Raw genomic sequence first — 21,932 nt, 5'->3', positions numbered from 1 at the left:
TATAACTCCTCTAAACAGCAAAACTGTTTACAGCGGTGCTATCTTAATTGCACAAGGGTTTTCAAGTGTTTTCTAATCATCCATTAGCCTTCTAACACAGTTAGCAAACACAATGTACCATTAGAACACTGGAGTGATGGTTGCTGGAAATGGGCCTCTATACACCTATGTAGATATTGCATTAAAAACCAGACGTTTGCAGCTAGAATAGTCATTTAGCACATTAACAATGTATAGAGTGTATTTCTGATTTAATTTAATGTTATCTTCATTGAAAAAAAAACAGCTTTTCTTTCAAAAATAAGGAAATTTCTAAGTGAACCTAAACTTTTGAACGGTAGTGTATGTATGATGCTAGGTGTCCCTGCCTCACCGCGGGAATACTGTGCTGTACGGAAACATGTTTTCAGTACGGGACAGCAGTACTGCGGAGAGTCAGTGACTCTGTGTCATACATAACTATGATGCTGGGAGCCCGGCTCCCTGAACGGTGTTCGGTCCGGGAAATGCGGCCGACATGCGGTCCGTATATCACGGACTGAACGCGGTCTTGTGAGTAAGGCCTAAGAGTTGTAGCTTCACTCTAGCTGCAGAGCTACAGAGTTTAATACTACTGGTCCTATACACTGCTAGTGGCATAAAATCATTGACCAACGTAATTTCTTCTGCCAGAAAAACAGGATCTTGTCAATCACAGATATATTCCAATATTTCTATCATTAGCCTGATACTTGCCCTGTTGTCTGATCAGCGCAAAGACTCCGAACTGGCATAGTCAAATTTTACCATAAAGGAGCAGTAAACCTAAAGTGGTCAGCTCATAACCTATCTGCTGATGTCAATCATACATATCTGTACTGTATGTAGCTGCATCTTAAAAGGTTCTCAAAACTTGAGATTTCAATTATTTGACCTTTCAGACAGACCTAATTCTGCTACATCATAGGGGTCAGTTTACGGACACAAACGTTGAACCATATGCAGTTCTGCTAACGTGGAATTAGATCACCATAAGTTTCTATGATGATCTAAGTTTGGTTCTGTAGAACTGTGGGGAATCCTGGTGTTAAAGAGGCTCTCACCAGATTATAAGTGCCGTATCTCCTACATAATCTGATCGGCGCTGTAATGTAGATAACCGCAGTGGTTTTTATTTAGAAAAACTATAAATTTTGACCAAGTTATGACCTATTTTACATTTATGCTAATGACTTCCTTAAGACAACGGCACGTTTTTCCCTTTTGACCAAGTGGGCGTTGTAAAGAGAAGTGTATGACACTCACCAATCCGCGTCCTACACTTCTCTCCATTCATGTACTCCGCACGAGATCACGATGTGCTGTCACTTACTCACACATTAACTTTACTGAAGTGTCTTGAAAATAAATAGACATCGCTTCCAGCCAGGACGCGATGTCTATTAACACTCCCAACACTTCGGTAACGTTTGAGCTGTGTGAGAAAGTCACACACCAACGTTACCGAAGTGTCGGGAGTGTGAATAGACATCGCGTCCTGGATGGAAGCGATGTCTATTTACTCTCAAGACACTTCAGTAAAGTTAATGTGAGGCGCTTATAATGTGGTGACAGAGCCTCTAAGTCTGTAATGTAAGTGCGATACACCTATTTGTGGAAGCTTTAAGTCTTTATTTCCATAAAAAAATGTCCTCCTAAACTTGTAAACCTTTTTTTTTTTGTCTACAAATCAGAGGATCTCCCAATTGTGGAGAACAGACCATTGAAAACGACAAGCACAGAGCAAGACAGTACACGTGAAGTGAATGGTGATGTTGAAGTTCGCCGCAGTGGCAGAATCAGAAGAAGCAGATACAGCACCACAAACCAGTCTGTGCTGTTTGATAAACTCATAACGAAGTATGTATAAATCGCTAAAGATTAGTATATCAAAACTAGTGTAAAGATAGTTGAGCTGGAGGGAAGGGATCCTCTTTCCTTTCGTACTAATGTATCTCTTCTTTAAATTGTTCAAGTGGCATTGTGGTAGGTCACGTTTACACACTTTCGACAACTTAAACCATTCTTTATATATGTGTGGTTGATAAATCTGTCATTTATTTCAGCACCGCTGAAGCTGTACTACAAAAAATGGATGATATGAAGAAAATGCGTCGCCGCCGCCTACGTGAACTTGAGGATTTGGGGGTTTTTAATGACACTGAAGAAGTAAATCTTGAATTTTATTTGCTTAACACCTCCATTTATAAAACAAACATAGATTCGCTTAGTGTAAAACTGTCTTGCCATCGTCGGCTTTTTGAGGAAAATAATTTTAAATTAATTTAAATTTTCTAGGAATACATTAACTTCAAAGATGAGCATTCTTCCTATGAATGAACAGTCTGTTTATGGGTTGTAGATCAGCAAGAATTGACTCCCTTATAAACATTACGTCATGTGCCATAATATTTTAAACCTGAATGCTTAGATCACCATTGAATGCCTTATCAAAACTTAGATCATGCAGGCATTAAAGAGGCTCTGTCACCAGTATTATAAGTGCCCTATCGCCTACATAATGTGATCGGCGCTATAATGTAGATAACAGTGGTTTTTATTTTGAAAAACTATAATTTTTGAGGAAGTTATGAATAATTTTAATTTATGCTAGTTTCTTAATGCTAAACTGGGCATTTCTTTTGACCAAGTGGGTGTTGTAAAGAGAAGTGTATGGTCATTGATAGGTCAGCGTCATACACTTAGTCAATAGAGGGAATGCCTGCAGGCAGACAGAACCATTTTCCTGACCACCCAAAAGTTAATAGAGTACATTTTATTATCAAATTTTATTAAGCTACGTATAGCACAAAACAGACCACATATAACAGTTTAAAATTATCCCTGCCAAAGACCGAAGTTATAGTGAAGGCAACCAGCTGGAGGAGCCAGCAAGGTATTAGACAGCCAGGAATGAATGCCGGCTGACAGTCAGTCAGGAGGCAGCGTGCCACACTTAAAGTAGGGCAATAGATTCGGTTAGGCAGGAATTAAAAACACTTAGAGCCCCCCCGACATGTTTCGCTAACTAGTAGCGTCCTCAGGGGTACACGGGGCTAAGGACGCTACTAGTTAGCGCTGCCTCCTGACTGACTGTCAGCCTGACTGTCGGCATTTATTGATAATAAAATTTACTCTCTATTAACTTTTGGGTGGTCAGGAAAATGGTTCTGTCTGCCTGCAGGCATTCCCTCTATTGACTTTATGTAATGTACCTGCTGACTACCCAGGGTCAAAATCTGTCTTTGTCTTGGCGTCATACACTTCTCTCCATTCATGTCCATTTGTATTCACAGCACAGCGAGATCACGCTGTGCTGTCACATACACCCACATTAACATTACTGAAGTGTCTTGAGAGTGAATAAACATTGCCTCCAGCCAAGACGCGATGTCTATTCACACTCCCGACACTTCAGTAAAGTTACTGTGGGACTTAATCACGGCACAGCGTGATCTTGCGAGATCGTGCTGTGTGATTAAGTCTCACACAACTTTACTGAAATGTCGGGAGTCTGAATAGACATCGCATTCTGTCTGGAGGCAATGTTTATTCACTCTCAAGACACTTCGGTAAAGTTAATGGGGGAGTGTGTGACAGCAAAGCGTGATCTCACGACATCACGCTGTGCTGTGAATACAAATGGACATGAATGGAGAGAAGTGTATGACGCTGATTGGTCAGCGTCATACACTTCTCATTACAGCATTAAACGAATTAGCATAAATCTAAAATAGTTCATAAATTGCTAAAAAATTATCGTTTTTTAAAAAAAAAAACGCTTATCTGCATTACAGTGCCGATCAGATTATGTAGGAGATAGGGCACTTATAACCTGGTGACCGGTCCTCTTTAAAGAAACGCACCCTTTTGCGTGGAGCAGATCCTTTTAATGATGAGCTGATCACTGGGGGTTCGGTTGCTGAAACTCCCGACAATCTGATTTAATATACTGGGTAAACTACTGATGTCTGTGCTTTTTGCTGCCAGGGGAAATGTTGTATTAGGCTTGAGAACCACAGGCAGTTTTTGGTGCAGGTTTTTGGAGCCAAACACTAGAGTGGATACAAAAGAGATTTCTTTCCTGTATATTCTTTTCCTTCCCTTTTGGATCCATTTCTGGCTTTGGCGAGGCACCCAACCAAAAACTGCATGTGTGGTTCCAGCCTTATACAGCGCCTGTTGAAGTCGCTGGGTGATAATGCAGTAATGTTGCAGTTTCCTCACCAAAGTAATATCCTTGCTCTGCTCTGACTTTTAGCTAACCTGCAGCAGAGACCCCACTTCTATGATATCCATATAGTCTAGTAGGACAAGAGGGCTGGGTTTTCTTTATGGAGACAACCCATTTAAATAGATTTTTGTGCCCCCAAGCTATTGAAATAAAATCTATTTAAAGTTCACTGAAAAGTATGGATTTCAGATGCATGAAACAAAGTAACCTTGAAAATATTTCCTACTTTTCCCAAATACAGAGTACTTCGGTTAAGTGTTTGTGAGTTTTGATAATTTTTTTATTTTAATTTAGACAAATGTTGATATGTATTCTCGTGTAAAGAGGAAATGCAAAGATCCGCAACTTGATGAAGAAACCACGGACAATCAGGAGGAAAGTGAAGGTAAGTTGGTATATGCCTATTTAATGTAGCTCTTAGACATTTGATTTCAGGGCTTATAGCTCCACTGTGTATTTACATTATACTCATCGACAGATGAGCAACGCGTGCGTAGGTTATCTGCTCAAATTAGTTTGACGGGATGTAACCAAAACATCAGCTCCTGTACTGGTGGTATTCAAGGCTGCCCGTGTAATGGAGTGAAGACCCAACATACGATGCTAACCATGTGCTGCTGTTAGTGGGTTGTCAACATCTTCCTTCACAGTGTCTTACGTTACAACTGTGATTTATTGTAGAAAAGTTAACGCTTGTTAGAAACTTCTGCAAGAATTTTTATGGTTTTACATGTTGCGGCTTTGCGCCACTTTTTTTTTTTTTTTTTCTTTTAAAACCTTGTGCACACTACCGCAGCACGTGAAGCCTTTTCCATGAAATAGAAATCTTGTGTGATAAAGTGACTCTGTAACCCTAGTCTTGTATATAGAATTTGATCTGTTCAGATGTTGAGATAGTTCAAACTGGGTTTTCTTAAAACATCTCATGTCATTCACATGTTTCCTGGTGGTCCCTAGGCTGGGATACCCACCTATTACAAAGGGAACATGGTACTGTGCCGCTTTGAGTTCACCGTTTACACACAGATGTTTAGGTACAATGGAACAAGGGCATAATGCTTGTTCGTGCCATGTGCCCTACTAATGGCCATCTTACTGGCCTCCACAGACAGATTCAATGTCTCAAACTTAAAAACCTTAATGTATTATGAAAAGAAAACGTAAGATAATTGATAAATTTACAAATTGAACTAAAATCAAACAAACCTGTTAGATTCCTCAGAAGAAGGTGAAGATCATGAGGATGAGGATGAGGATGAGGACGAAGATGAAGACGAAGATGGCGAAGAAGACAATCAAAAACGCTATGAGCTTAGACAAAGAAAAGCTGCTGTGCCTTATCAAGTTCCTTTACAAGGTAAGACAAGAAAAGAAAATAGATCAGGACATCTGCTGAACTTGTAACGAGAATTAAAGAAGCTTCTGTGTATGGGGGTTACTCCCATCTATGTGTTGCTGGGTATTACATTTGCTAAGCCCTCTTGCACACGACAGTTTGTGCAGCCCAAGTCCCGTCCGTGGATAGATAGGACACGGTCTATCTTTCCACGGATCCCAGCCAATGGAGTGAATGGGTCTGTGAAAAGTATCGGATGCCATGAAAAACTGCCCCAGTGGCACTCAGGTTGGTTTGTTTCGATTTTCATGAAGCCAAAACTTTATTGGAACTAATGAGCAGTTCCGCAAAGCATTTCTGATAATAGTGTTGCTGTACAAATAAATCTTGGATCAAAACATTCTTCGTATGTATGTAAAATGTATGAGTGGGAAAAAATGTTTCATTGATGTAGATTAGTTCTTAAATTAAAAAAATGTTGGTGTGTGAATGTGTTTGAAAGTGTTCTTCAGATTAAACAATCTTGAATGCATATGAACACTCTTAGTGCTCGTCCACAGACTGCGGAATTGCCGTGTTTTTTCCGGCCGGAATTTTGGACTGAAAAAACGCAGCAGCATAGTGTATGGGATTTAACAAATGTCATCCACACGCTGCGTAAAAATTCAGAGCAGTTGTTGACCTGCTGTGCATGTTTTTCTGACCGCAGCGTGTAAACTCCTGCTGCGGAATGTGGACCGAATTGCTGCGTTTTTCGGAGGAGATGTCACCATCTCCCAACACTGGAAAAGGCAGGAAATTACTATGGCAAATTTAAACTTGCAAACGTTCAAGTAACCATGAGTGTGGGCAGCTTGTTGCTATCTCTTGTATTGAGTGTCTGTAGTACATTTTTATGTTTGTTTGACCAACAAAACATTTGTTAAGCAGAACCCAGACACCATAAGAAGCAGGATCTGTTTTATGAGACCTCCTCATCTCCTGTGCGAAGGCGATCTTACCGGTTTGGAACTGCTGGACCAAAAAGTCCTTATTGCAAGAGGCGACTCAACAGGTTAGAAAGCAAAACTGTGTACGCTAAAGGTTAAAGCATTTCTCTCATGTAAGATATGACCTATACGTACGATGCGCTATAAATGTCTGAGATCTGATTCCTTGGACCCCCTCTGAACGTATGAAGTTGCAGATGACTGCAACAAGTGGTGTTCGGTTGTCTCCATAATTCCTATAAACTGTAATGGGGAGGCTTTTATTTATTTTAAACTTTGTAAGTGGACACGTCCAACATATTCAGACTATGGAAACGTTAATTTGTAATTGTGTCAAGTAGAATGATATATCTTGATGTTTTAGGAGAAGACATGCCATACACAGCAGTGACTCCACTTCTTCCTCCTCTTCGGATGATGAACAGCACTTTGAGAGGCGTCTGAATCGGAGCCGTAACAAGGCTATCAGCAGGTACAGTGTTTGTCGGACTGTAGTATTAGTTTAAAAAATGTTTACTGGCATATTAAATTAGCAATGGGACATTGTTTTAACAAGTATATTTTACAATAATAGAAAATACCTCTGTGTACCTGGCTATAGCCATACATAAATGTGTCACTATAGATAGTTACTTTTTTCTTAAAGGTGCCTTCCAATGAACTTGATGAGAGACGATTTGAAGGGTGTACATAAAGATCGGATGAAAATTGGTGCCAGCCTTGCTGATGTTGATCCAATGCAAATTGATACAACCGTAAGTGGAGAGGCAATCACGATTTCTTGACTTTCTGTAATGTGTATCTGGTTTTAACTCGGTTCAGAATATAATTGGAACAATGGCAGTAATACATATTATATATTACACTACAAATTAATGCAGAGCTATTCTAGCAAAACAATGTTAAGTTACACTTATGCACCTGTCGTCTTGGCCTTGAGGCTCAGAGCCCATTTTTCAAATCTGACGTGTCTCACTTTATGTGCTAATAACTCTGGAATGCTTATCCAAGTGATTCTGAGATTGTTTTCTCGTGACACATTGAGCCTTATGTTACTGGTAAAATTTGGTCGATATATTCATTGTTTATTTGTGAAAAATAGAAAAATTTTGCGAAAACTTGGCAGAAATAGCTTTTTTCTGAGTTTAAATGTATCTGCTTATAAGACAGATAGTAATATCACACAATAGTTACTAGTTCACATTTCCCATATGTCTGCTATATGTTGGCATAATTTTTTGAACATTCTTTTCTTTATAGGATGTTACAAGGCTTTGAACATAAGCAGCAATTTCTCATATTTTGAAGATAATTTCAAAAGCCTTTTTTTTTTTATTTTTTTTTTAGGTACCAGTTCAGTTCTGAAGTGGCTTTGAGGGCCTTCTATATTAGAAAACCCCATAAAACATCCCATTTTAAAAACTAGACCCCTCAAAGTATTCAAAACAGCATTTCGAAAGTTTCTTAACCCTTTAGGCGTTTCACAGAAATGTAAAGCACAGAGGTGAAATTTACAAAAAATAATTTTTTGCCAGAAAAGACATTTCTTTTTTTTTTTTTTTCTGTAAAACAAGCTTTTACCAGAGAAACGCAACTCAATATTTATTGGCCAGATTCTGCAGTTTTTAGAAATATCCCACATGTGGCCCTAGTGTGGTAATTCACTGATACCGGCCTCCGAAGCAAAGGAGCACCTTGAGGATTTTGAGGCCTCCTTTTTATTAGGCACCATGTCCGGTTTGAAGAGGTCTTGTGGTGCCAAAACAGTGGGAACCCCCACAAGTGACCCGATTTGGCAAACTGCACCCTTCAAGGAACTTATCGAGTGATTATAGTGAGCATTTAGACCCCACAGGTTTTTTGCTGCATTTCGTGGAATTAGGCTGTGGAATTGATAATCTAATTTTTCCGATAAAAGATACAAATTTTTATTTTTACAAGGAATGAAGAAAAAAAAGCGCCCCAACATTTGTAAAGCAATTTCTCCCAATTACGGCAAAACTCCGTATGTGGTCATGAACTGCTGGTTGGACAAACGGCAGAGCTCAGAAAGGCAGGGGCGCTATTTGGCATGTAGATTTGCTGGATTGGTTTCTGGGTGCCATGTCATTTGCAGAGCTTCTGATGTACCAGTGCAGGGGAAACCCCTTAAAAGGACCCCATTTTGGAAAGAAGACCCCTTGAGGAACTCATTGTAGTTTTCATGGGATGCATGCAACTTTTAGATCAGTTTATATTTAATTTTTTAAGAGGCGTTGTGACTAAAAAAACAGCAATTCTACCATTGGTTTTATTTATTTTTTTAGTGTTCAGCATGCGCTATAAATGACATATTATACGTTTAATATATTACTATTGAAACCGTCATGATTTCTCAGAGCAGGTAATTCAGACCTTGCTTAGACTAGAAAACAATCTTCCTCCTGGACTTGCAAATCCTTTTTTTTTTTTTTTTTTTTTAGGAGCTACATTTCCAGCCAGTGCCATTCTTCCTTTTTCTTACTTTACTTTTCTTCCTTCATGAAGGTCTGTGGATGAGCCTTGGCCTCCGCTCCCTCAGTAGCCAGTTTTCCGCCCAAAGTATCCTCTTTCAGCGCTCCTTGACTGCTAAATTAGCCATATCTTTTTTTGCAAGTGGTGCCGCGTGCTGTGCCCCCCATACCTGCAGCCCAGGGCTCCATAGCACCTTAATCTAGTCTTTAATGCCCTGCTGTCTTACCTTTTTGGACCTCAAGACAGCACCTCCCTTTGTCTCCTTGGAAGGTTGCGTTTCTGGTGGTTGACCTCTATATGGTACATCGTTGAACTGGCCGTCCTATCTTGAAAATCTCCATTCATGATACTTCTGCAAGACAAGGTGATGCTCAGCCCAGTCACAACTTTTCTGCCTAAAAGTGGTATCGTTATAGCCTTCTTTTGTCGCTCTACTCGCCGTCCTAGAGAACTTCACAAGCTGGTATTAGTTTGCGCTTTGCAGAATTTTGACAAATACTTCATTCCGCTGATCTGAAACTTTTGATTCCAAAGGGACACCGGTGCTATGTCAGCATCCAAGGCCACCATAACCCGCTGGATTCAGTCAGCAGTGGGGAGTTATAGCGGTCAAAGGGAAAAGCGCTGCCCTATTGGGTAATTGCCCACTCGATCAGTAGGTGCTTTGTGGTGGCTCAAAACTTCTTTGGCTCTACTGGTGTGCTGCTCTCTATACACCTTTTCTAAATTCTACAGGGTGCATACTTTCGCATCCTCTGACGCCTCTCGGTATCAGTTCTGCAGGCAGCACTACATTGACCACCCTCATTCTTTGTTGTTGTTCACCCCTAGGGACGTCCTAAGTTCGTCAGCTGTTTCTCCTAATATGGACAAGTTAGATTTTTGTTCACCGTCAAATCCTTTTCTCATCCCTTTTCATTAGGGGACACAGAACTCGCCCAAGTTGTTCCCTTTGGGTAGTACGACCATTTTCTTGTAGTGGTTTTGGTTTTTTTCGCGCATTCTCTTATGGGTCTTATTTTTTCGTTACTGGTTGGATTGGTTTCATTCTCTGCTTTGCCTGCTGCTTTTGAGCTAAACTGGTTTAGGCTGTGTTCACATCAGCGTCTTTCAGTTGAGGGGTTTGGTCGGAGGTTTCCTTCGGGGTAACCCCTCGACGGAAAGGAAAGTGAAAAACTTTGCTTCCGTTTGCATCACCATTGATCAGTCGCACTATTGATTGTCAAAAACTGAACCCTGTCAACGGTGACAAACAGAAGCCATTAGCAAAGTTACCATCACCATTGAGATCGATGGTGATAAAACTGAAGCCAAGGTTTGTTTGCCTTTCCGTTGAGGGGTTACCCCTGACGGAACCTCTCAACGGAAAGCGACGCTGATGTGAACAGGCCCTGAGCTCAGTGCCTGCAGGAGGGATATAGCTGGTAGGAGGCGCTAACACTTTTTACATAGTGTCCGCCTCCTAGCAGCAGCTGTTCCCAATGTTTTCCCCCAATAAACGTGATGAGAAAAAGATGCTACGTTGGTAAGAAAAAAAAATATGAAATTCTACTAAGACAGTTTGAACATTAATAGCCTTTCTAAAGGATCAGTGTAAAACCACCTTTTAAAGGCCTAGTTCACATCACGTTCTCGCTTTCCGTCAGAGGTATAAGTTGGTAGGACTCCTGACATATACCTCCGACGGAAGTCTTCAACTTATCCCACTGTGTAGGTACATTGGGAATACTATGCCCGAACCCCAGGGATGGAATAGCCGTCTACTAAGCTATTCCACCCCTCAAAAAAAGATATATTCATGTATACCAACCCAATAGAGGCCAAAAGGACACACCTTGTTCTGCTGGGCTAATAGAGCCCTATGAACAAGTTTAGCGTGTATGCCGGGAGCTTTCCCAACATACTTACTAAACATGGGGTAAAAACGCGATGCGAACTAGGCCTAACTCGGCATTTTCTGATCATGTTCAGAAACTTTTGCAAACTTCATTACTAAAATCTTTTTATTTTGTTTGTGGTTTTCTTAGGTGCGGTTTAGCAGTGTCGGAGGCCTATCCAAACATATAGCCTCTCTGAAAGAGATGGTGGTTTTCCCATTGCTTTATCCAGAAGTCTTCGAAAAATTTAAAATCCAACCTCCACGGTATGTTTGAGTGTACCTAACCTTTAGTGTGATATTATTTTTTTCAGACTATGCTGGTGTGTGTGCATGAAGTCACACAATTTCAGGTAGTTATATGGCTTTTTTTTTTAGCGGTTTTCCTTGAGCTAGTAGGTGGAGCTTAACTGCGAGCATGTTTGCCATATACGTGGAGACGAGAACATCCTGGTGCCCTATCTTTGTCGCACACCCTCAGAAACCACGTCAACATGGAGAACATTGCACAGCAGTACCGAGCGCTTTCGCTCGTGCGCTCTTTTCTGCTAGTGTGCACACTACCTGATTTTCAGCCTTGCATGATAATATTTGATGACTAAATGTATTTACAACTTATATTTTATTCCAATACTTTTGTTTCAGTGGTTGTTTATTCTATGGTCCACCCGGTACCGGCAAGACCTTGGTTGCTCGTGCTTTGGCCAATGAATGCAGTGTGGGTGATAAAAGAGTCTCCTTCTTCATGAGGAAAGGTGCAGATTGCTTAAGCAAATGGGTTGGGGAGTCTGAGCGCCAGCTGAGATTATTATTTGATCAGGTAATTGTTACCTTTCTGTTTCTTGGGCGGGGTTTACGCACTACAGTTCTTCAGGTAAAGATGGCACTTGCCACCTTGTTCTCAAGATTGCAAACAATTCTTTACATGCAAATGTTATCTTTTTATATATATATATATATATATGTGTGTGTGTGTGTGTGTGTGTGTGTGTGTGTGTGTATATATAATATATATATTTGCTGCGGTACAAACTATTTATCAGTTTGCTTTGAAATGAGTTGCCTACCAATGTCAACTGATTGAGACTCCTGTTTACATTCCATCACCACCACAATTTAGCTTGTCTGACTCCAATCAGACCGCAATTATCTACAGTTGATCATTCAAGTAAAATGAAAAATTGTATTGGGCAAAAAATATATTTTCTTAACTAATCTCACTTTTATGCACAGGCTTATCAAATGCGTCCTTCAATCATCTTTTTTGATGAGATTGATGGCTTGGCTCCTGTACGTTCAAGCAGGCAAGACCAAATTCACAGGTAAGCTTGTGAACTTTCTATTTTATTACTTTTTGGAATGCTAAAGCTTAAATCCAAGGTTAGGATGGTACCAAGTATTTATTATAAATCTTTGTTGTATGGTACTGAGAAGAATACCATAAGCCTGTTGGCGCTTTTTTTCCCCCCCTATTTATTGGATGATCTTGTGGTCTTGGTTCAAAAATGCTTTAAAACTGCACTGTGTGAAGAAGGCCTAAGATTGTTAGTTGATCAGAGTTTGTTTTTTTCTTTTTTGCTTTTTTTTTACCCATACTATGCTTGTCATGTCCATTAGCTATACAATGTGTCTGTAGACGTGGCTGCATATGTGAGCAGTACTACGGTCTGTTCCTATACCTCAAACTTTAATGGAAGGTGACTGTGCCTTCCCTGCCGCTCTCTGCATGTTGAATGAGCACCATATCAATCAGACTGTCATGGGAATCCCTCTAAGACTTCACGCACTGTTAAAGAGAATGTATCCCGTATAGTTTTTCTTAAAGAGACTCCGTCACCACATTATAAGTGCCCTATCTCCTACATAAAGTGATCGGCGCTGTAATGTAGGTAGCAGCAGTGTTTTTTTTTTATTTAGAAAAAAGATCACGTTTGACCAAGTTATGACCCATTTTAGATTTATACTAATGACTTTCTTAATGCCCAACTGGGCGTTTTTTAGCTTTTGGACAAGTGGGAGTTGTAATAAGACAACTGGGCGTGTTTTTACTTTTTACCAACTGGGTGTTGTGAAGAGAAGTGTATGACGCTGACCAATCAGTGACCAATCCGCTTCATACACTTCTCATTGTTCTAGCCCAATTGGATTGTGCAGTGAAAGAAGCTGGGCTGGAACAATGAGAAGTCTATGACGGTGATTGGTCAGTGTCATACACTCCTCTCCACAACGCCCAGTTGGTAAAAACACGCCCAGTTGTCTTATTACAACTCCTACTTGGTCGAAAGCTAAAAAGCGCCCAGTCTGGCATTAAGAAACTCATTAGCATAAATCTAAAATAGGTCATAACTTGGTCAAAATTGATCGTTTTTCTAAATACAAAAACACTGCTATAAGCTACATTACAGCGCTTATCAGATTATGTAGAAGATAGGGCACTTATAATGTGGTGACAGAGCCGCTTTAACCCTTTCCCAACATCCCAAGGCGAGGAAGCAAATTATGAAGCGGGCTCACAGGCTGATCCTGCTCCATAAGTTGCGTGTGTCAGGTGTTACAGCCGACAGACACTTCCCTGCAACAAGGGGGATCTTGCTAGTTTAACCTTAGATGCTGCAGTCAATAGCGACTGACATTTAAGCCTCTGGCGTCTCTGAGCAGGGTGCCAATGATTGCCTTGACAGCCTGGGGGCCTGAAGAAGTCTGCCATCTTTGTGCTCCTATCAAGCCCTATAGTAGCCTGTAAAAATCACGGTATACTTCAATACATTAGTATTGCTGTATAGCGTGCAATCGATCCAATGTTTGCTAATTCAACTCCCCTTGGGGACTAATTAAAAAAAAAAAAAAGTTAGGTTGAAACTTTTATCTCGATCTATGGTCCATGTTATCCTTTTCTTTGTTTTGTTATCGTGTTTTTTTATTTTATTTATATCTTGCATACATATGTTGAGATGCTTTTCTTTAAAGGGAATGTGTTGCCAGAAAAACATGTTTTTTTTTTAAAAATTAAACATTTAGTGTGTGGGTGATTAAACATGGTTCAAATTTTTTTTATTTTTTTCACGAGTCAGGAAATAGTCAGGAAATATTATAAATTAATTCTAATTTATAATACTACCCATTTTTGGTCACTAGATGGAGCTAGTTCCCAAAATTGCAGCATTGCAACATTGGGTTAAAAGCCCTCGCTCTAGTGAGCTCTCAGCATCCCCCCCCTCCTTTATCCTGGCTAGTGCCGGGATAAACGAGGGGTTTGAAAGGTTTAACCTCCTACACTGTGTGTCGCCATTTTTTGAGGTAACCCACAGTGTAGTAGGTTTACATACAGTAGTAAACACACACAAACACTAACATACATTGAAATCTCTTACCTGCTCCTGCCGCCGCGGCTCCCTCCGGCCCGTCCGCTCCCTTTGCTGCCGCTGTTCCATGTGCACAAGTCCGGAAGCCGCGACCGGAAGTAGTAATATTACTGTCCGGCCGCGACTTCCGGTCCACAGGAAAATGGCGCCGGACGGCGCCAATTTCGAATAGGACTGTGTGGGAGCGGCGCATGCGCAGTTCCCACACAGACGCCGTACACGGCAGTCAATGGGACGGGAGCCGTTCGCAGTCCCTATGGGACTGTGGCTGCCGTACTCCATGTCTGTGTGTGTCGTTAATCGACACACACAGAAATGGAACAAAAAATGGCAGCCCCCATAGGGAAGAAAAAAGTGTAAAAATAAGAAACAGTAAAACACAAACACACAAATGAAAATAAACGTTTTTATTAAAGCACTAACATCTTTAACATATAAAAAAATTATTTGTGATGACACTGTTCCTTTAATTGTCAGTTCCATCGTTTCCACACTGCTGGCTCTAATGGACGGTTTGGATAGCCGAGGAGAGATCGTTGTAATAGGAGCCACCAACAGACTTGACTCTATAGATCCAGCTCTCAGACGACCTGGTCGTTTTGACAGAGAATTTCTATTCAGCCTACCAGATAGAGTTGTAAGTACAGTTTTTTGTTTGTTTTTTTTGTTTTGTTTTTTTCAAACCCTTTTGGAGGTTACTAAAAGCTGCAGCAGCACTTCTGGATGTGTCTTTCACTTTGCCTCCTTCTCCTTGCCTCTCCATAACCTTCTAGTAAATTCAGAGTGAGTCAACCGTTTTGTGGCAGAAAGTGTGTAACGTGGCTTATTTTCTCGCGTAGTTTGGATGGTAAAACGGTCGCTTTACGCTCTGAAATACACCTCAAACGCCTGCAAACAGCTTTCCGGCAATTTTTTTAATGGTTGGTTTTGTACGAGGTGGTTTTACACCGTTGTTTCAAAAAAATGCGGAGTCAAAATATTCTTGTAAAGAAAAGGCATGTCGCTCGTAAAAAAAGGGACATATTTTAGGTGTTTTTGGAGCAAACTCGTAGCTTTCTCAAACTTTTTTTTTTTTTTTGCTACCCACATAATTGTGTGAATAGTCCCTCAAAATATATATTAATACGTTTCTTATATTCGCTTATACAATTGATTTATTTAAAGCTTGTTAAAATAATGGCGTTTATGATAATGAGACCGGTCACTGCTGCTTGTAGTAAGGGAAGCATTCACATAGTTCCTTTAAATGCATAGGGCAGGCTGTTATCTGTGTTCTGGAGCCTAGATCTGTGTTCTCATGGCAGGCTTCCTGTATATTGCAGATATCGAACAATAAAGCTGGCCATACATTTCAAATGGCTGTCGGCCATACGATAGCTTGGCCGACAGCTATTCTTCCCAACTGTCGAGCGTGCATGCGTTATCAATAGGGAGGTGTAAAGCCGCTGACAGACTGCTCTGGCTTATGTTCTTGCAAACAAAAGGATCAGGCATGTTGGAGTCCAACACGACCGACCCTTCTCTCCCACCCCATCTTCCATCTGGGGGGAGAGTCTGGACACCAGCCATGCACATTAGATGGCCGGCCGACATCGGCAGGTTCTGTCGACCTACATCTAATTTGTATGGCCATCTTAAGATGCTTTGTGACGTCTGTGTTGTCGCTGCAGAAATTACTTTGTCCCTTAACTTTGGACATTATCTGCGTTTGTCTGAGTTCCAAATTAATTAATGCTCGCTCACTGGTGGATTTGAGAGAGGCCGGCCGGCTGCAGAGAGACCATGACACACAGCGTTGGTGTTCAAAACAGTCTCTGCCCTAGGGGCCGGATCCATCTTTATTTATAAGTAAATGAGCGTAGGGGTTACCCTCATAATTGCATACATATACATTCTACATATGCTAACATACAAAATCCCATTCTAATCTTAGTATGTATCTTTAGCCAAAAGGAATACAATGTGATCAAGTTTGTCACGTCCGCCTTTGTAACAGCTGAATGCAAAGTCATAAACTAGAAGTCTTAGAAAAAAATAGCCCATCCCCCTCTGTAGGCTGTTTTCAGTTTCAGCTGTCTGTCATGTTGAGCAATTTAGGTTCACAAATATGATACTTTGACAGTATGTGCACCGTTCAACAATAACATTAGAACTACAGACAGGTGAAGAGAATAACATTTATCATATCATTACAATCTGTGGGATTAGGCAACAAGTATAAGGATCTGAGTGACTTTGACGAAAGCTAGACGATTGGGTCATGGCATCTCCAAAACAGCAGGTTTTGTGGGGTCCTAGTAAGCAGTGGTTAGTACCAATCAAAAATGGTCCAAGGAGTGACAAACCCCTGACATGGTTGTGGGTGCCCCAGGTTTATTCATGTGCATGGGGAGTAACGGCTAGCCCGTCTGGTCCTGGAGTTTCTGTAGCACAAATTGCTGAAAAAGTTAAAACTGGCTATGGTGGAAAGTTGTCTGAGCGCAGAGCATCACAGTGATTATGGTAATTTAGACATCCGAACTGGACATGCAAGAAGGTGGCCTGGTGACTGACGTACGTACACCCCTGTTCTTGCTTAATCGCCTCATTTTTTTGTTTCATACATTTCTAGGCAAGACTGCAAATTCTCAAAATTCACACACAAGAATGGAATCCCAAACCATCAGAAGTATTTCTGCAAGAGTTAGCTGAAAAGTGTGTAGGTAAGAATTGCTTAGAATGCACTGGCAAATGTAGGTTTAGCAATGAGCAAAGTTGCTGCTTTTATATCTGCTTTTTTAAATCTTTAGTTTGTGCTTTATTTCCCACTTCAAGGTTATTGTGGTGCAGATATAAAGTCAGTATGTGCTGAAGCAGCCTTGTGTGCTCTACGCAGACGTTACCCTCAGATTTACACAACATCTGACAAATTATTACTGGATATAACTTCTATTAAAATCGCTGCTAAAGACTTCATATTAGCCATGCAGAAAATTGTGCCAGCATCGCAGAGAGCTGTAGTTTCTCCAGGCCAAGCCCTTTCCTCCATTATTCAACCACTGCTCCAGAATATTCTTCAGAACATCTTGAACACTTTAAGGAAAGTTTTCCCTCATGCAGATGAAGGACTCAAGAGCATAGAGTGTGGTACGTATTCATTGTGATTGCACTGTTCAGTTTTGTTGCATCTAATGTTAAAAATGAAAGCTGTTCACATTTTTATTATATTTTCAGTAATCTTATTATTTGAACCATGTTGTGTCCGCTTTAGTGGTGCAGCTGTAGTAATAGATTTGCCCTTTCAGCATCTTCAAGTCACATGCTGGATGAAGATTTACTGTACAGTGATGATGAACAACCCTCTGTGTTTGACAATGGGATTAATCACAAGCTCCTCAGTAACCAAAAAGAAAATCGTCAGCTTCTTCACCTCCGTGTGTAAGTAACGTTTTTGGATTTACTGTAATGGATCTTTGGCAGCTTGATTCTATCAATAAATTAAAAGGTTGTTCCCAACTTAGACATTTCCACAGGATATGGCATAGTTGTGTAATAGATGCGAGTCTCCGCTCTAGGAACCGCACCCCCAGTGAGGCGGCCACTTTCTGCTGATTCCAGGCGTGAGTAAGTGGAGAGGAGGCAGCGTATGCACGCGGCTCTCTATCCTTTTCTATGGGAGTTACAGAAATGGGTAAGCAAGTGCTGCTCTGCTGTTTCTGTAACTCCCATAGAATGTAATGGAGAGAGACGTGCGCATGCATGGCCACCACTCCACTTAGTCCCGTCTGGAACTGGCAGCCAGTGGTTGCCTCACCTGGTGAAACGGGGGTTGGGTGACCCCCGTTCTGTATAAATAGATGAATTGGGACTTTATCTATCAGACATTTATAGCATATGCTGTGGAAATGCCATAAACGTCAAAGTTGGGAATAACCCTTTAAAGGGCAACAACAAAAATTGAATTGCCTATATTTTCACACTAGCCCACTGTCTGCTAATTGATAGGTCTGCCTATTACTGTGCATAGGGAGACGTCTGTCATTGGAGGATGGGTGGAGCTACAGACACTTCATGAACATGCTGGACTCCTCCGGCGTCGCTGCCGAGGCTTTTGAATGTTCGTTTTCAGAAATGGGTACACATTATCACAGACGTGACAGACTGCTGAAATCTGCATCTGTCACTACATTAGGCTGCCCTCAGTCAGGACAGAATAATGTCGATGACAGATTTACTTTAATGGAGGTGAGCTTAAAAAAGTTGGGTAGCAAGTACTAAGAAAATAAACAGCAGGTAAGCATAGTTTAAAGGTACTGACTTGTATATAATTTTTATACTCCCATCTGCACAGTCACTTTATTGTATAAATAAAGTTCTGTAATTTTCTGATATACTTTGTTTCAATTCCTGGTCTTTTCAAGAACTCTGCTGTCACTGGAAACATTCTACTTTACATTAGAAGCTCAGAACCCTTTCTGACCTAATGTATTGTTTTAGTCAATCATCTGTGAGCTAAAGGCCTGTTGATCAGCGCTGGCCTCCTTTCATCTGTTCCATTCAACCTTTATGCCAGGAACAGAATCTATCGCTTCCGTTTGCATTACCAGTTTGATTTCAATGGTATTAATTTTTTCTTCTGTCAGCTTGCCTTCGTTCCGCAAGGTTCCCGTTTCTTTTTCACAAACAATAGCGTAGTCGGCTACGCTATTGTTTCAGTGGAAAAAAAACCGAAATGTAGGCAAACTGACACCAACTGAAAGGAAAAAAACAAATACTGTTGAAATCAACTGTAATGCAAACTGAAGCGTTAGATTGTGTTCGTCTGTTCCTATGATGGAAAGGTTGAACGGAAACCAAGGTGGATGTGACCTGGCCCTAAATGCCCATGACAGTATAAATTTCTCCTGTCCTCCACACCATGCTGATGGCACTTTATGCCTCATGCACACAGTGCAGATTTGATTTAGTATTTTGTATCCTTTTAAACGCCCCAGGAGCAGCTCTTAACTACTGCTCCACACCAGTGTCTCTCCCTGAGTGAGTATAGTGGATAACCCTCTAGCTGCCTGCATCTGTCGCAAGGTCGCACTGCCTACTCACGTCTCTGCCGTACTTGGAGCATCCACAAATTCATGTCCACCTCTGTTGCGATCTTGACCTCCCGGCAGTGTCCAGTTGGTTGCTCTTCTGGTATTGGATGGCAGTGGGCATGTCTACCAGGACCACAAATCGCTGCGTCGGTGGAGTGATTTTTCTTTTCAAGATTCTCTCTGTGGTCATGGCAGTTTTTTTTGTGCAAGGGGAATCAATCAGTTGGATTATAAACAACTCCAAATCCTGCTTATCCTCTTTCCAGACACTTACCTTTCTGGGCATGACCTTCGACATGTGGTCGGCAAGGATTCAGGAGAGGTTATCTGCTAATTTGGATTCAAGTCTGGTCCTTGCAGAAGGTCTCTCGTAGCTCTTTGAGTCAATGGCACCATGGTGGCCTCTTAGCCAGTTTCATACTCGACCCCTTCAAAAGTTAATCCTCTCCCGGTGGAACTGCTCTCCTGACTCATTGAAAGATTATTTTTCCCCAGTCAGTTCCTTCGTTGGTTGCTCTCCTTTCAGGCCATCCCCTGCTGCTGCTTGTTCTTTCCACAAGTGAGTCTCTGGGGGGAATATTCCAGAACCTCATAGCACAGGGTGGTCTCAGACAAGAATGTTCCAGCTCCATCAACGTCCTGAAATTGATGGCGATCTTTCTTTTTGCCTGCAGCGTTGGATATCCGTTCTGTCTAGCCTTCCGGTCCAAGTTCAAACTTGTGTCCAAACTTTGTCACGGCCGTGGCTTGCCTAAATTAGAAAGACTGGATTCGAAACGCATCAGTGAAGGCGGAGGCCGCGAGGATGCTAGCATGGGCAATGCGCCAAGTTCCAGCTCTCGAGGGTGAAGAACTGGGTCATGAGAATAGAGAAACTGACTTCCTGTCCACAACACCCTGTGTTAGGCCCCATGCACACGAACGTAAAAACGCCCGTAATTACGGACCCATAGACTTCTATTGGCCACGGGTACCTCCCCGTATGCTTACGGGAAGGTGCCCGTGCCGTTGAAAAATATAGAACGTCCTATTTTAGGCCGGAATTACGGCACGGGCAGGCCCATAGAAGTCTATGGGGCTCCCGTAATTACGGGTGACTACGTGTGTGCACCTGTAATTACGGGGGCGATGTCAGTAAATAGTCACTGTCCAGGGTGCTGAAAGAGTTATGCGATCGGCAGTAACTTTCAGCACCCTGGACAGTGGCTACCGATCACAATATAGATCAACCTGTAAAAAAGACGTTCATACTTACCCAGAACTCCCTGCTTCTTCCTCCAGTCCGGCATCCCGGGATGACGTTTCAGCCCATGTGACGGCTGCAGCCAATCACAGGCTGCAGCGGTCACATGGACTGCCGCGTCATCCAGGGAGGTCGGGCTGGAAGTCGAAAGAGGGACGCGTCACCAAAGCAACCGCCGGGTAAGTATGAATTTATTTTACTGCGGAAAGGGCTGGCCCTTCTCTCTATCCTGCACTGATAGAGGGAAGGGCTGCCGATTAGTGTAGTGCAATTTTGCATCGAAAACGTGCCCGCAAATAAGGGTGGAATACGGGTGACACCGGACCCGTATTTTACGGGTCCGTAAATACTGGTGCAATACGGGTCGAATACGTGTGACCAAGGACCCGTATTTACGGAAGGAAAAAAATATGTTCGTGTGCATGAGGCCTTAGTTGTAGAGTCCTAATGCTGGTCACATGACACCAGATGAGAGTGAATAACTCAAATACAGCCACTAGTAAGATTACCTTCACCACAATTTACATAATGTGCCTCTTGATTCTTACCTTGAATTCAATGGGGAAAACCCGCAACAAAAGAGCAGCGAAGCGTAAATTGACATTCTGCAACTTAAAAAACAAAACAAAAAAAAACTCGCCAAGGCAATTTATAAACAGTTTTTCAGCTGTTTTTGGGTTTTTGTTTTTTGCTTTGTTTGGATGAGATTTGTTCATATCTTACCCACTCTACTTCTACTGTACTACGCTGTAGATTTTCCGCAATGATATCTGTTGTGGAAAATCTAGTGTTTGCGCTTTGTGGATGTAACCGTACTGTTGGTTTTCAAATAAAATGCATGGACTTTTTAATGTCAGGATTTTTTTTGGGATGTTTTAGGCTTTGTTTCACTTGGCCATGTGACTCTGTCTTAATATCTCTTTGAATTGCATAATTTTAGTCTGTTTCCTAGGAATAATCCTATTATTTTGTTGTAGAAATGCAAATCAACAACCAACATCTTACAGACCCAGGATGCTATTATCGGGAAGTCCCGGACAAGGTCAGGGGACGCACTTGGCTCCAGCAATCATACACGCTTTGGAAAAGTTTACCGTGTACACATTAGACTTGGCTGTTCTTTTTGGTGTTAGTGTTGTTTCTCCAGAAGAAAACTGTGCACAGGTAAAAACAAATGTGTTAATAAAGGAGAGTACAATATATTTACCTGAATACAGCGGGCAACAAATGAATGGCTCACTGTACTTCTGGCCGATAAGACCTCAAACATACATAATAGATTTGGCATTTAATGGGGGGGACAATTTATTAT

At 41.5% G+C, this 21,932-nt stretch overlaps 1 protein-coding gene across 2 annotated transcripts in view; it reads left to right on the top strand.

The window, feature by feature from the left end:
• ATAD2 (ATPase family AAA domain containing 2) overlaps positions 1-21,932 on the top strand; it is a 46,404-nt gene that overhangs the window by 9,640 nt on the left and 14,832 nt on the right. The window contains exons 4-18 of one of the 2 annotated variants that reach the window (XM_075825765.1): positions 1,713-1,878; positions 2,085-2,187; positions 4,547-4,637; positions 5,466-5,609; positions 6,516-6,642; positions 6,942-7,049; positions 7,224-7,332; positions 11,098-11,213; positions 11,592-11,766; positions 12,180-12,268; positions 14,786-14,945; positions 16,920-17,010; positions 17,123-17,434; positions 17,593-17,725; positions 21,598-21,784. In XM_075825765.1, the coding sequence (XP_075681880.1) occupies positions 1,713-1,878; positions 2,085-2,187; positions 4,547-4,637; positions 5,466-5,609; positions 6,516-6,642; positions 6,942-7,049; positions 7,224-7,332; positions 11,098-11,213; positions 11,592-11,766; positions 12,180-12,268; positions 14,786-14,945; positions 16,920-17,010; positions 17,123-17,434; positions 17,593-17,725; positions 21,598-21,784 (2,111 nt within the window). The remainder of the gene's footprint in view (positions 1-1,712; positions 1,879-2,084; positions 2,188-4,546; positions 4,638-5,465; positions 5,610-6,515; positions 6,643-6,941; positions 7,050-7,223; positions 7,333-11,097; positions 11,214-11,591; positions 11,767-12,179; positions 12,269-14,785; positions 14,946-16,919; positions 17,011-17,122; positions 17,435-17,592; positions 17,726-21,597; positions 21,785-21,932) is intronic. The other variant, XM_075825766.1, reaches the window with a different exon arrangement.

The sequence above is a fragment of the Rhinoderma darwinii genome, chromosome 5 (genome assembly GCF_050947455.1).
Source record: "Rhinoderma darwinii isolate aRhiDar2 chromosome 5, aRhiDar2.hap1, whole genome shotgun sequence".
Taxonomy (NCBI): Eukaryota; Metazoa; Chordata; class Amphibia; order Anura; family Rhinodermatidae; genus Rhinoderma; species Rhinoderma darwinii.
Note: the sequence above shows the minus strand (reverse complement) of the source record. Positions and strands in the feature narration are given on the sequence as shown.